The sequence below is a fragment of the Pan paniscus genome, chromosome 4 (assembly GCF_029289425.2).
Source record: "Pan paniscus chromosome 4, NHGRI_mPanPan1-v2.0_pri, whole genome shotgun sequence".
In the NCBI taxonomy this organism is placed as follows: Eukaryota; Metazoa; Chordata; class Mammalia; order Primates; family Hominidae; genus Pan; species Pan paniscus.
Genome location: NC_073253.2, coordinates 73377674 through 73393376, shown reverse-complemented (window position 1 = coordinate 73393376; position 15703 = coordinate 73377674). Strand labels below are relative to the sequence as shown.

At 33.0% G+C, this 15703-nt stretch overlaps 1 protein-coding gene across 3 annotated transcripts in view; it reads left to right on the top strand.

Annotated features, from left to right (window-relative positions):
• NIPBL (NIPBL cohesin loading factor) overlaps positions 1-15703 on the top strand; it is a 187341-nt gene that overhangs the window by 64166 nt on the left and 107472 nt on the right. For all 3 annotated transcript variants that reach the window (XM_003806649.5, XM_008956019.4, XM_063604507.1), the window contains exons 2-3: positions 13497-13639; positions 15351-15516. In XM_003806649.5, the coding sequence (XP_003806697.1) occupies positions 13576-13639; positions 15351-15516 (230 nt within the window). In that variant the 5' untranslated portion in view covers positions 13497-13575. The remainder of the gene's footprint in view (positions 1-13496; positions 13640-15350; positions 15517-15703) is intronic.

Here is a 15703-nt window from a genome sequence, read left to right as displayed (position 1 = left end):
TCATACTCTATTTGTGAGAAACTATTGTTCTTTCCAAGGCCTTAAAGCTATGACTAATTCTGTAAACACAGTTATTGTAATTTCAGGTTAATATTTTTAAGGAGTATATACAGCCTTGTGTGAAAAGAGAGAAATGGATTCAAAACTAAGCAGCTTTTAAGTGTGCCATGTTTATTAACTAAGATATGTATGTAAATAACCAGTAGATTATTTTTTGAAGTAGCATGAGTCAAAATAAATCAAATTGAGAGCCCCTTCAGCTTGTCTGTCAGGTCAGGAATGAACTAATTTGTACGTACCTTTTCTCCCTCATCTTGTGTCAGTCCTTCACTATGTACCAGTTACATAATCTTCTTTCCTTAGCTAGGCTCTGTCCTTCTTCAGGGACTTGAACATGTTAATCATTACGGATCCTCATTTCTTCTTCCGCCTTTGCCTGTTTAACTCTTACTTATGAGATTTCCTTAATGAGACATTTCCTCCCTCCCCAAACGTAAGTTTAGTTACCTTCTTTTTTTCTCTTGCAGCACTTTGTTTTGTTTTGTTTTTCATATAAAAAACAGCTAGGACTCTGGAATGTTAAGAGTGGGGATTCTGGAATCAGACTTGGGCAAGTTACTTAATCTTTATGTGCCTCTGTAATTATTGTCTTAAAATGAACATAAAAGTAGTACCTAATTCATAAGATAAGGATTAAATGAATTAAAATATATAAATCCCTTAGATAACAATGCTAGGCATATGTTAAGCACTATGTTAGTATCATCAAATGTTGTTGTTACTGTTATGGAATTTATCACAAATATGTAATTATATGTTTCGTAGTGATTATTCATCACCCCTACTGGACTCTAAGGTCTGTGAGGATATGTCTATTTGGTTTACCACTGTATCCTCAACAACTGCTGATTGTCCCTATTGTAGGTGTTAGGTATTAAGTGCATGATAGTGAATACATAAAGGTTTACTTTTTTAAAAAAATTCAGGAAACCAGATAATCAAAAAGAAAGAAATTAATCACTTAATAAGTTTCATCTCCCAGGGATAAGAAAACTTAGGTAAAGAGAGATTAAACTACTCCTTCAAGTTCAGGCAATTCAGTATTCTAATTGAAAGTGTTGTGTTTCCTTTTTAAGTCTAGTTTTGCTTTTGTGTTTGTATGTCATAATTAATTGTGTTAAAACATAATTTTAGAAACCGATCTTTCTATATCCCTCTTTTCTATACCCCCCAATTTTACTTCACTTTCTTAAACAACAATAAAAGTCTCCTGTAACATAAGAAAGCTTTTCTTCCTAATTATCTTCTTTAGGTACTTTAAAAAAAATCAATCAGCTATCACATGTTCTGGACAAGGGGAATCACTATTGAGTTAATATCCTAAGACGTTCAAAACCCAGAACCAAAAAAAAAAAAAAAAAAAACCACCAAAAATGCTGTTTGGAGAGTTTCAGGTTTAATTAAAGAGTTTGTTCAGGTGTTTTTACTGTTTGGAATCATTATCTGAGAAATTATGCTATAACACATGGTCATTTGATTCTGTTCCCATTAGCCTTCTACCCTGGGATATATGGCTACTACATTTTCTTTTTAATAATCTGTGTTTCACAGTAAGTTTACTTTTGTGGAACTCTATTATTAAATAAATCAGAAATCTCACTTAAAATTTAAAAAATTATTTTTCTGATGAAAAATTGATATTACAGAACTAAATTTTTAAAAGTTTATGTACAGAAAGGATATAGTATTTGATGTTATCAAAACTTACATGTTATGATTAGTTCATTGACCATGAGTATATTAATTTAGAAAAAAATACATCCCTAATTTACATCATCCTTAATTTGTATACTTGTCATATAGTGCAGGGGTCCAGTGGAAATCATAGAAAGGTTACTGTAGGTAATGAGTCACAAGTCACTTTTCTCCATTGATAGCTTCTTTTTCTGTAAATCGAACTATTTAAAATAATTTAAAAACTTAGATCCTTAGTAAAAAGCTGTTTTTTATTGGTTTAAGTTGACTTTTTAAAAATTTATTTTCCCTGGCCAGGTGCAGTGGCTCATGCCTATAATCCCAGCTCTTTGGGAGGCGGAGTGGGGCGGATCACCTCAGGTCAGGAGTTTGAGACCAGCCTGGCCAACATGGTAGAGCCCGGCTCTACTAAAAATACAAAAATTAACCAGGTGGGGTGGTGCATGCCTGTAATCCGAGCTACTCAGGAGACTGAGGCACAAGAATGGCTTGAACCCAGGAGTCGGAGGTTGCAGTGAGCTAAGATCGTGCCACTGCATGCCAGCCTGGGTGACAGAGTGAGACTCTGTCTTTAAAAAAAAAAAAAAAAAAAGGCCAGGTGCGGTGGCTAACGCCTTGAAATCCAGCACTTTGGGAGGCCAAAGCAGGCAGATCACTTGAGGTCAGGAGTTCGAGACCAGTCTGGCCAAGATGGTGAAACCCCATCTCTACTAAAAATAAAAAAATTAGCTGGGGGGTGGTGGTGCACACCTGTAGCCCCAGCTACTTGGGGGGCTGAGGCACGAGAATCACATGAACCTTGGAGGCAGAGGCTGTAATGAGCCGAGATCGCACCACTGCACTTCAGCCTGGGTGACAGACTCTGTCTCAAAAAAAAAAAAAAAAAAATTATCCTCCCTAAAAAGCTATTCCAGTATCTTTTTTCACATTCATTAGTTATATTATTTAGTGGTTATATTTGGTTCTCTTGAACTGTTTTCTGAGTTTTTGAAACCAATTGCACAAATACAGCCCAAGGGAAACATGGTTTAGCAGTAGTAGGACTGAAAAAAAGTTTTAATTCTTGCTAACCTCACTGTGAGACTGTAGTATTTTGTACCTAACAAAAAATTTTCCGCAGTAATCTTTAGTTAAAAAAAAAACCCTTCTATTATAGAAAACTATATAGTTGTTATACTGTAACTTCAAATTTTTGTTGTATTTTTTATTGTCATATTGTTTTTTCTCAAATATTTTCAGTCCACAATTTGTTGAATCCATGGATGTGGAACCTGTGAATACGGAAGGCCAACTGTACAAAAAAGATCCCAGAATTAATAAGTAAGGTTTAGTAAGCTTTCGGGATACAGAATTAATATACAATATTCTATTGTATTTCTGCATCCTAACAATTAACAATTGGAAATCAAAAATTTGTCAATTATAATAACATCAAAAATGTGAACTACTTAGGAATGAATCTGAAAAAGTATGTGAAAGCACTGTAGACCAAAAACTAGTAAACATTGCTGAGTGAAATTAAAGAATATCTAAATTAGTGGAGACATATAAATTGTTTGTAGATCATAATGCTCAATATGGTTATCAGTTCTCAAATTGTTACATAGATTGAATGCTATATCTATCATATTCCAAGCAGCTTTGTAGAAACTGACAAGATGATTCTAAAATCCATATGTAACTATAAAAAAAAAACCCTAGCATCAGAACAGTTTGGGAAGAGGGAATAAATTTGTATTAAAGCAGAGATATTGATTAGATAATTGGATATGAGTCTGGTATATGGGAGAAAAGTCAGATTTAGAGATACAAATTTGGGAGCCAGAAGCACAGAAGCACTATTTTAAAATCATGCCACTGAATGAGTTCAACAGTAGAGTACGGAGAGGAAGATAAAAAGAACCAGAAGAGGATCCTGGAGTGGCCAGTTTAGTCAGCAGAAAAACTAGGAGAATGTGTTGTTCTGGAAGACAAAGAATTATTCAAGGAGGAGAGAATGATCAACTTTGTTGATTTCTAGGTCAAATCATATGAGGTGAGAGGCTTGCCCACTGAATCTAGCAATTTTAGTGTAATTGCTAACTGTGGCAAGATATTTGGTGGAATGGAGAATAAAAACACATATGGTTATGGGTTCCAAGAGAAAGTAGGAGAAGAATTAGGGATGAATATAAACAACTGAGGGAATTTTGCTGTGAAAGGGAACAGAAAAAATAAGCCATTGTTGGAGAGAGATCATAGGGGTCAAGATAAAGGGTGGGGTTTTTTTGTGTTTTGTTTTTATTGGAAGTAGGGACAATTATTTGCATATATATGTTTTATGCTGATTGGAATTATTCAATATGTGGAAAAATTGATGATGCAGGAGAGAGGAGAATTGCTGAAACGGTATTTTTGAATGAGTTAGAGCAGGATAGAGATCAGTATGCAGATGACACATAAGTGATCCATGGTTTTTTGCATCTCTTCCACGTATACCTTTTCTTGATTGCTCTTTCATGTGCTTTATTAATGATCTTACCTATTGGGAGAGTTTCCTAAAGTATCTGAAGCATATTCCATGTTCTCGTACTAGATTGTCTTGAAGAACTGAGGATCAAAAATCAAAGTAGCCAGAGTTTCTTGAAAAGATTCTTAAGGCAGCCAGATTCCAAATGGCTAACAGAACCAAAATGGCAAAGACTATTACATACTTTTATAATTTAATATTAATATAGAAGTCTTGTTCACAAATTTTTCTTATATTTCACATGTACATCTCAAAAAGTTTCCATTTCAGTATTTAAACAAAAAACCACACACTTCAGGATCTTTTGCTTTCTAATATTGTTGAATAATCAATTCAGAAGAATCTGGCCAATCTTTGATGTGCTAGTAAAAAAAAAAAACCAAAGCTGAATTTTTAATTTTCTCACTTATTTACATAAGTTGAAAGTGTGCCCTCTTGTGGACTATTCAGTAATTTTCACATAAAAGCCTTTTCCTTGTATATTGCAGACTAAATTAATTGTATATCATCACATATGTTTTGGTCAGATGTTGAGATCTAGATCTTAATGTTAAGTTCTTTAAAACCTAAACCTCATTTGGAAACAAACAGTCATTGTTTGATTTTGCATTTCTAATACAATTGTGTATGAAACATTCTTATAACAGTTTCAACCTATATAAGGGACTTGGAGACAGGCTATTTCTTTTGCAATATAAAAGAAGATGAGAAATAAATTTTGTTTTGGTGTGTTGGGAGTGGACTAGAAATCCAAACAATTCATAGACGCGCTTGGAAATTTCCTCCGTAGCCTCTATGTAAAAATAAATTTTTAATAATCAAATTCCAGGACACAGGACTATTTTTTTCCTGAGGTAGTTTGTAGTTTTGTATAGTTTGGTACAATTAAACTTTGCATAACTAACTACAGGCCTCTGCAAATCCATTTAACTGTATAACAAACTGGGACTATTTAAAGTTATGTGAAGTTTTATTAAAGTCAGTTCATAGATGTGTATAGTTTTGCTTATTGTTTTATTTCTCAGCAAACATACACATATTTTATAAACTGCTTTTGAGAAACCCTAAATCTCAACCTTATTTACTTAGTGGTAACTTTTCTTTCTCTGCATAATAGTACTCAGTAGTGTAAATATATCCTTCTAATACACGTTATAAATATGTGATATAGCTACACTATTGGGACACGCATATACATTATTGGTATCCAGCGGTAGCTGCAGAGAGCTCAGGGTTCCAGAAGCAAAGCAAGTGTCTGAAGAGAGTTTTAGAACTTTGCTTTATTTTGCATTTTAAAAATTTATTGGAAGTAATTTGAAACTTTAGAAAAGCAGAAATGTTTTAAAGAAAGTGAGAATTTTTACAGTGCAGCTTATTGGGAACTTTTTGTTTTTGAGGTAGGATTTGAGGAAGATCCTTTCAGAAGTATCTTAAATAGCATGTGAAAAATCTGTTCTTGAATAGCAGGCAGGGAAAAGGAATCTGAAGGTGGCTTGACTGAAGTGAAAGGATTCTGCTGGAGAGGTGCCACTCTCTAGGGACTCACTGACCTATTTAAAATAGTAAGTAGTACCACATAGATTGATGTATTTATTTACTTAACCTGTGTAGCTATTTAGCATTTATATCCCACCTATTTCCTAAAAGGATTTTAGGTGTTTTATAATGTTAAATGTAATATAAACCAGGACAATAAAAATATACTAGTTTAAACTTTTTAAAAAATTCTTTAGTGTGAGAAGGCTGAGCACAGGGCAAGGAGAACCTTTTCATTCTCCCCCCAGAAATCTTGCTCCTCTTTTACTAAAGCTTTCAATCATCTCTCCAAGTGGTGGCAGGGCAATTCTAAGGTCTGACCTTAGTTCTTAGCATAGTATGTTAACAGATTTACCCTTAGTTTTCTGGCCCACCAAGACTCCAGCAGACTTTCTGTTGCCCAACAGGCTGGGCTGCAGCCACACTATAACAAGGTCTGAATCTCAGCCTTGTGAGATGAGTATGCTTTTCCAAATTCTTATTTTCCTCAGATATTTTCCTCCCTTAAACATGTGGATGGTAGCTGTTTCCTGTATTTGCCATTCCTGTATTTTGTAGAATCCTTTTTATACCTTCTAGTTAACCATTTTTTTACTACTTAATAATTCTATATATTAAATTTTTCCTGCTCAAAAACAGTGTGTGTGTGTATATATATGCATGTATCTGTGTGTGTATATGTGTGTGTGTGTATATATATACACACACACACACACATATATGTACTTAGTTTTAAGCCTTTCCCCCACCACCAAAAAAATTAACATTAGCAAAGGTGTTAATTAGCTAAATATTCCACATATATGAAATTTCAGTTTATTCAAAATAATGTTATAATCACACAAGGTGACAATATAGTATAAAGAATACTGACCTAGAGATCAAACACTTATATTCTAGTCTTGGCTAGTGAATTACTAGCTCAGAGACCTTGAACAGACACTTATGTTCTTTGAAGAACTTTTACTGTTTGCTGTAGGTTTATCTTTTTTCCATAGCAGTGTAGATGTTTCTCAGTTTTATGTCCTTTAGACAAACATAAGAATGTAAGATTTGATTAGAAACACCTGAGTTCAAATCCTATTTCTGCTGCATGCTGCCTGTTTAGCTGTAGAGAGAGTATTTACGCCCTGAAACTTAATTTTTGCATCTGTGAAATAGTGATAATCTTTACAATCCTTTGATATTGGAATGTTTAAGGAAAGGAATATATAAATATCTGACACATAAGAAGTGCCAAAAAAAATTTCCCTTACAGCATTACTTTATTTCTTGCCTATCTGATCTATTTTAATGTAACTGTTATCAACCCTCAATAAGTGGCTTCCATAACTATAGCTATAGTTCAGACTACTTTTGTCAGATTGTGAATTTCCAACTTCCTGCTTTAGACATCTCCAACTAGATATTACACTGGCATTTTAATCTGAACAAGTCCAAAATTACACCATGGTTACATGTAAGTACTGCAGTATTCTAACAGAACTTTCTGCTTCCATCCTCTGTCTCTTTCTCCCCCACCCTATCTTCCTTATCACCATTAAATTAGTCTTAACTGAAAGCTTAAGGATGTGGAAAAAGATATCAACATTATGTAAGAAACTCCCTTGCAGGCTCCAATTGACTTTTCTGGCCATATGCTCTGTCTAAAGCGTTTATGAATATACCTTGCATATTATATTAGTCTTTAGTACCTAGCTCAGTATACTTCATAGAAGATGCTTAACATAGGTAATTATTTAAATATTCAGAGAAATCTGTGTACATATAGCAGCAACAGGAGACTTACTAATTTTTTTATTTTATCATAGTTTATATTAGTATTTTCCTGAATCATAAAGTAATATTCTAATCATAATAAAAGTCCCAAGGAGTACAGATAGAAATACCACCAAAATAAGAATTCCCCAGCATCTCAGCATATACCCGACCCCTAATCATTGTTAAAGGTTTAATAATGTTCTTTTTTTTCATGCCTAGACCATCATTTTTATGAAAATGTGTTTTAAGCAGAAGTATTTAGCTTGGTTGATGAGCTTATGATGTGCACATTGATATTTTCAGTTAGCAATATATCTTTAATATCTTTTCATGAATTTCAAGAATCTTTGCCATTCTTCTTTATTTTAGTGCCAATTTGTTGAGAGATTAAAATATAGAATCATCACTGTAAAGTTGGTTCAGGCTTTAATTCAATGATTCTTTCTCTTTTCTCCCTCTGAAATATGTACCCCCCTTTACCACATTCTTGTGGCCAAACTCAAATTTTAAAGGGCAGAGGATGTTCCATCTTGTTAACCATTGTACTTTGCTTGCCTAGCATAGTGTCTGACACAGTAACATAAGATAAATATTAATTGGATGCGTCATGAAGGACTAAATATTTTAGAAATAGTATGTTGTGTTGGGTGCCACTTATAACTCAGGAGGTACTTACAGGTTTGAATGAACTGTTATGTAACCTGATACGGCATTTTAAACTGTTAACTATTAAGCATAGTAAAAGGAAAATGCTTTAGTTATGTTAAAGACAAGATGAAGCAGATTTTTCTGGAAAACAACACAAAGTAGAGTTTAAAGCAATTTATTAAATTACTAAGACAGATTGAATAGTTATTATGAGAAAAGTTACCAAAATCGTATCTTACATCCATCATGTATTTAGCTCATTTTTAGTGTATTCAAAGATGGAGGAAATAAGGGGTTTGTGCTTGGTAAGATTCATTTGCTAAAATGTCATTGTACAAATTTTGAAAAGAAAGGTTATGAACTTAACATAAAAAATACCATGGTGTTTACTTACTCGTTGTAATCTTGTATCCAAAACTGATTTTCCTCAAAGTGAATTTTGCTTTCTGCTCAATAGTTCAGATCAAGAAGGAAGTAAGAGTAATTGAAGTGCCATAGAAATGTGAATCACATACTAAATGTGGTTATAAAGTAAGGATCCTAACTCCATAAAGCCAGAGTCACCATACTTTACTGTCACATGGTGTAGTATACTGACTAACAGTCTTTTAAACTGGATGTTTCAATCAACCCATAAAATAATATTTAAAAAAGAATGAGACATCTATATAAATGAAAGATTTCTAAGATAATATACATGGCAAAAGCAAGATGCAGAAGAATATATAACAAATAACAGCTTGCATTTAACGAACACTTAGTACATGCCCAGCACAATTCTAAGAACTTTACACATATTATTTCATCCTCACAACAAAATTTAATAATAATTACCTACCTCGTATATCAGAGATGAGGAAACTGAGGTGCAGAGATTAAATAAGTTGTCCAAGGTTATGTAGTAAGTGGGGGAGCTTGGATTCAAACACACAGCCTAATTAATCTCTTTCTTCTTGGCTATATATTTTGAGTACATTGATTGTGTATGCATAGTAATCTCTCATGGATGTACCATCATTTGTTATACTAATAATATTGTTATACATTTTAGCTGTTAGTTTAAGTGTCCATGTGCCAGATAGCCTGATCTTGACTCCAGCTGTATGGCCTTAGGCAAATTATTTATCTTCTCTGTACATCACATTCTTCATCAAATAGAACTGTAATATTAGCACCTCAGGTTCATATGAGGATTAAATGAGGATTAAATTTATTACATAGTAAGTGCTGAGCAAACATGAGTTACCATTTCTATTTTTTAATCACTAAAAGTAAAAATGTGGGAATATCTACATGTGTATGTTAACATGTATATGATTATTTCTTTAGGATATATTTCTAAAAGTGAAATTGTTGAGAAAAAATGATGCATTTTTTTAAGGCGTTGGTTATAGGGTGCAAAGTGGCCCTCCAGAAAGTTTATCTACCATCAGATAATAAGAATGCCTTTTATTCCAAATCTGTCCCAATTTTAGTATTATTATAATCCCTACTGATACTGTTTTATTTGCATTTCTTTTGTTTGCTTGAGGAAGTTGTAAATTTTGTTGTGAAATTAAATGAAGAAGTGGAGTCTTTAAAAATCTTGGCAAATGCTTAAAAGTTCCCTTCAGACTCATTAGAATGGACTAAATTGATAATTTACTATAATATCTTCCCCTAATTAAGCATTCTTTTAATTAAACCTCCAGCCATTCTTAAATTTAGTTTATAAATGATTTCTCAATGTATTTTGTTCGATTTAGTTCTTAGTATTACAACAGTTAAATTTTTTTCTGCTTTCTGTTGCCAGTATTTATTTCTCCTACCTTATGATTTAAATAATTGTAGGTGAGCAGGCCCAAGACTATGACTTTTAACACTGTGGTGAAATATATACTGGAATGCCAAATAATTATTTATAATAGATCTTTTAGAAGTAGGAATTATTTGTATTGAAAAGATGCCTTTCCCTCTATTTGTTTTGAAAAGACTCCTGTTCTTCATCTGTTCTCCCAAATCTGTTTAGTAATGCTGTTAACTTTCTGGATCACTTACTATGTGCCAGGTGGTATGTCAAATGATATATGTGCATTATTTTATTTTATTCTCATCACCACTTATGAGGTGGGCTACTTTCCTCACTCTTCCATTTTTTCAAATCAGCAACTCTCAGATGGCTTTGCCTGGTTTAAAATTTACCCACAATTTTAAAGACATTTTACCTGAACTCACAAAGCACTGTGCAGTATACTCTTATAGTTCTATTCCCTCCATCCCTTTCAGTGTTCAACCCACTAAATTTATTTTATAATCTACTAATCAGTCACCAATCACAGATTGTAAAGCACTACCTTAAGTGACAGTTTTAAAGCCCTCATTAAAATCTTCTTTACAGTTTAGTTGCAGTTTCATTCTAGACACATGTCAGCTTCAGTTTTACGAAAAACAATATACTTTCACAGAGCCAAGCAGTCCAAAACATTATTCAATCCAGAGCCAAAAATGTCATAGCTAGTTAGTTAGGGTTGTGTTTGTTCATGTTTAGAATCCTAGGAACGCTATTTCTTGATGGACCCTGGTCACCTTCCAACGTAAAGTAGCAACATTTCCACAGATTACTTACATTTATTAAAAGCTGTGACTTTAGCTAAAATTGTAACCTCATTTCTACCAAATTCCTCTGCTGTTCTTCAAAATCTTGGATTCCAGTGGAATTAGCCATAGTTCAGCAGTGAAGATCAAATATTTTTGTCAGTAATCATCTATCAACGTGTAATTAAAGCACTTTAAACCAAGTAAGTATTGTTGCTCTCCCGCCCTTTCCCCTTTACTCCCAGTGTTTAGTTGACATCATTTCAGTGCATTTTTATGTCACTGTGAAAAGCGCAATCTTGTGGTTAGGTTTATTAATCTTCTAGTTCATATATGGGTAACTAAATACATAGTCATTTTTAGGCTAAAAATCCTAGCCTGGGGTTGGATCTGCTCTATTTGTTACTCACCTGGGACTTAAGAAAACAGTCAGATAGCCCACAGTAGAATCCTCTAGCATATTACTCTCTTTAGGTTCCTATTCTCTGAGTTAAATAATTAAATACAGTCATTTGTTACTTAATCTGCTTGAATATGGCAGTGTACGTGTACAACAGTGAGTTGTATATGAATAACAAGATATTTTTGTGATCTGTAATTTTCATTCAATGGTTTCTTTCCATTAATTACTGAGCATAAGTTGGAACTTTCTTATTAGCATAAATTTAGGAAAAATTCATTGTGTTTTGGTGACCTTTATCAGATTTTAAATTCCAACCAACTTTTTAAAGTGCTTGATGTGACTACTAACTATGCAGTGTTGCATTAAATTTCTTTAGTAATTGTTAAATAATCAAATTAATAATTTCAAAGAGTAGAAATTAGTAATTTCACAGTGTAGCAAATGGACAAATATAGAATAGCTAGTAGTGATTATAGCTTTCCTATATTATTTCCTATGCCTTTTCCTTTCAGTGGGCTTCTGCTAGAAATTTTGTCAGTCATTCACCAAAGGAAAGTAATGTTTTTTCCCTTAGCTGGCAATTAGTAAAGAATGTACATATAAAGGTCTTTAAACTGTAAAGAAAAAAGAGGAAATGATTACCACAAAGACAAGATAGTTAATACCCCTAGAAGGAACCAGAATGCTAGCCTTTTGGATGATGATTCTATGGATGCTTACTTTATAACTCTGTTAAACTGTGTGTGTGTGTGTGTGTGTGTGTGTGCGCGCATGTGTGTGTGTACCAGTTTAATGTACCTTTGTGCAATAGGTCTTATATTTATAATAATAATTTTTGGGGTGAAGGAAATTCTTAGTTTTAACTACCCGTATAATTATACGTTAAATAATTCTATTTGCAATGTTGCATTCAGACATATGAGTAAGGGAAATTATTAGTATTATGTCATTTGAATGTTTGACATTTACAACTCAAAAACTTAAGAGGTTCTCTTAAAAGTGACTGACTAGCAAATACAACCTTAAAAAGATAAATATTTAAGTTTTTTAAACTGGAAATTACAATTCCGTTTTTAATCTTAGCTCTATGGTTTAGTTGATGTAGACTTCCATTTGCTGATTAATTTATAAAGTAAAAGTCACTTAATGAGAGCATATCTTTGATTAATGCGTACATTGTTAAAATATTATCTACTTACAAAAAAGGACTTACCAAGTACTGTTAAAGGAAAGATAAATGTTTTACAAGCCATATGTTGAAAATAAGAGAAAAATGTGGGGGCTTGGAACAGAATAACAAAGTGTTCAGTTTTACAGAATGTCTTCATATATTTTTCTGTGTGTGAAGAGAGAGAGAATTCCATCATGATAAATACTGAACATTAAAGTCAATTAAGTCATTTGTATGGGGAACATTAAAAATGTTAACACGTCTTTGTCCTTTATGTGGTTGCATATTGATTATGTGACTTGTAAGAAACATGTAGTGATAGTTGGAAAGACAAGCTAAGTACATGAACATTAAGTAATCGTGCAAGATTGAAACAAGACAAGTTTCAAAAGATGTCACAAAGGAATATATAATTATTTACCAAAATAATATTGGGCAATAAATGTCATAAGTTCAGAGTAGATTAAGATACTCATTTGGATGAATTTGAGGTTTCATGAAATCGTGGGAACGTGCTTTGGATCTTGAAGAATTATAGGATTTGGACCAAAGTAGGAATGGGCTCCCTAGGTAGGAAGAATGTCTTAAGGAAATGTATAAAGATGGGAATACACAAGGGAGATTTGGGAGAATCTGATTAGATCAGGTTGGTTGGAGAGGGTGGTTTATGTAGGATAGTGATAAAAGACACAGCTAGAAAGGCAAGTTGAAGCTAGATTATGAGGTTAAATGTTTAACGTGCTTATAATGTGGAAATGAATTGCAGTGCTTGTCGAGGTTGATCAAGTATTCCTTTCTAGCAATCCAGCCTAGCAGTTAAGAAACAAACTCTGGAACCAGATTGCTTTGGTTCTAATTCTTGCTCCACTAGTTACTTTAAACTCACTGTAAATTAATTTCCTCTTAGTAAAATGCAAAAAACAATAGTAGCTACTGTACTGGGTTGTTGTGAGAACTGAATTAATGTGTGCAAAGCACTTTGCAATTGCTTAACATGTAATAAGTGGTATGTGAAAATGATTATTATATAGGTTGAACAAACCAAAGCAGTAACTTTTTTTTATAGTGATTAAGCATTTTCCTCATAGTAATATATCTGACATATTTCTACAAATAATTGTCTGTTTTGTGTGTTGCAGTGTTTGGGAAATGGGAAGTAATGACAGCTGGCACCTGAACTAAGTACTTTTATAGGCAACACCATTCCAGAAATTCAGGATGAATGGGGATATGCCCCATGTCCCCATTACTACTCTTGCGGGGATTGCTAGTCTCACAGACCGTAAGTTTGGTTAATTTATCTAATTTAAGTTCTACTGTGTGTTAACAATAATTTTTACAGTGACTGTTCTAAAAATTATTATAGGTTCTTTAAAACACATTTACAGAAATAGCAACTGAAACTGCCCTTTAAAGAAAAAAAAAATTGATAGCCTAATTTATCTAACTTCTTAGTGATGTTTATTTTGGTTGTCATGTTCAGTAATCTGTTGGAGCTTGTTGGAGGTATCAGCAGCCTATTTTACTCTAAGGACTTAAGAATTTTAAAGAACATTGCCAGTCTTTTGAGATTTATTTAATGTAACTCAATTTTTCACAGATTTATTCTTTTGTTAGGCATTTGTAACTATAATTCTTAGTCCTTGAATTATGATACGAAAAGCTACCTACAATTTTAGTTACTGTGTCATCCTACCTGAATAAATAAAAGGAAAAAGATATGAGAGGGAAGGGTAGAAAGTGAGAGGATGGCATACTTTTCTTTGGATAGCATTATGCAAGATTTGGGACTTCATAATAAGGGAGCTAGGAGAAAGTATCTTCAAGAAATGTTTTTGTCCATTTTCAGTATCCTCCAAATACAACTTTTCTGGCTTTTGTTTTGTTTTGTGAATTTCCAGTTGGTTTTAGTGGGGTAAAATAGATAACAGCCTGTTAGCTTTGAGCTTAGGAAATAAGCGTAACTAGTTTATGAGGTCTAAATTAACAGGAGAGTGCTGTAGGTGATTGGGTCAGCATTACTCAGGTAAGAAAACTTTTTGAAACTGGCATTAGTTTTTATTATCACTTTGGTGTAGGTAAGGCATAAATAGGAGTTCAAAATCAGATATACTGTCAGGAATTTCTTTTTGGTTTTTCTCCCCATGATCTTTGCTATACCTAAATATTTTGTCTTTCCAGGAAGCCCTGTTCATTAAGTAATAATTTATTTTCTGTGTTTTTATTAATGAAAATCCTGTTGGTACCTATTGAGGCTGAGCACCATGATAATTATACTGTATAGGTGATTAGAAATTAAGCCAAAAACAAAGACACCTGATATTTTAGTGAGCTTTCTTAACCTTTAGACAAATGAACAAATTTGTTAGGTGAACAGAGATTAAACGGCTGAATTTAAGCAACTATAAAACATTTATGTTCTTTTGTTTGCTATTAGAAGAGAATAAGTAGGAGACAACTAGGGATTTGGAATTTAGAAGAATATTTTAATATTCTTACAGAATTCTATGCTATGAATGCTTCCTTGCTAAAGTGAGGTATTTATTTGTATATTCTTAAGCTTTTAAAAAACGTTACTTGTCTACTTTATGAAGAGTCAGATATTGTTATTTATTTGTATGAGCATACTATTGATTCTGAAAAATCTTATAAACAAGAACAAATGAGATTAATGAATTGCTACATTGGAAGTTAGTTTGTAACCATGCCCTTTTCACTAGTCATTTGTTAATAAAATTTAAGAAATGAAAAGCAAGGATGAATATAAGGGAGCTGAATTTTATTCCTAGAGACTAGTATAATCTATTATGGTCCAAGTGATGTTTTGGAAGTTTTGTAGGGTTGATTGAGGTTTGTTAGGAAGAGGAGGAATGCCTTTTAATAATTTGTCACATTGATATTTATAACTTACTTTTAATCCCAAAATACAGATAAGCACTAAAGAGACTTCTACAGTCACTCAATTTCTAATAATCTGATTTTATTCCAAATAGTCCTGAACCAGCTGCCTCTTCCATCTCCTTTACCTGCTACAACTACAAAGAGCCTTCTCTTTAATGCACGAATAGCAGAAGAGGTGAACTGCCTTTTGGCTTGTAGGGATGACAATTTGGTTTCACAGCTTGTCCATAGCCTCAACCAGGTATCAACAGATCACATGTAAGTATGATCAATTTTATATCTACTATAAGTGAAAAGTTTTGGCCTTACTAAGAGAATCCGTATTCCTGGTTTTATTTCAGAAATTTTTAGATACATAGTTTATTTTTTAAAAATATCCATATCCGAGGGAGAATATAGTCTTATTGCAATAATAGATTAATGAGATTTAAGTAGGCAATATTTA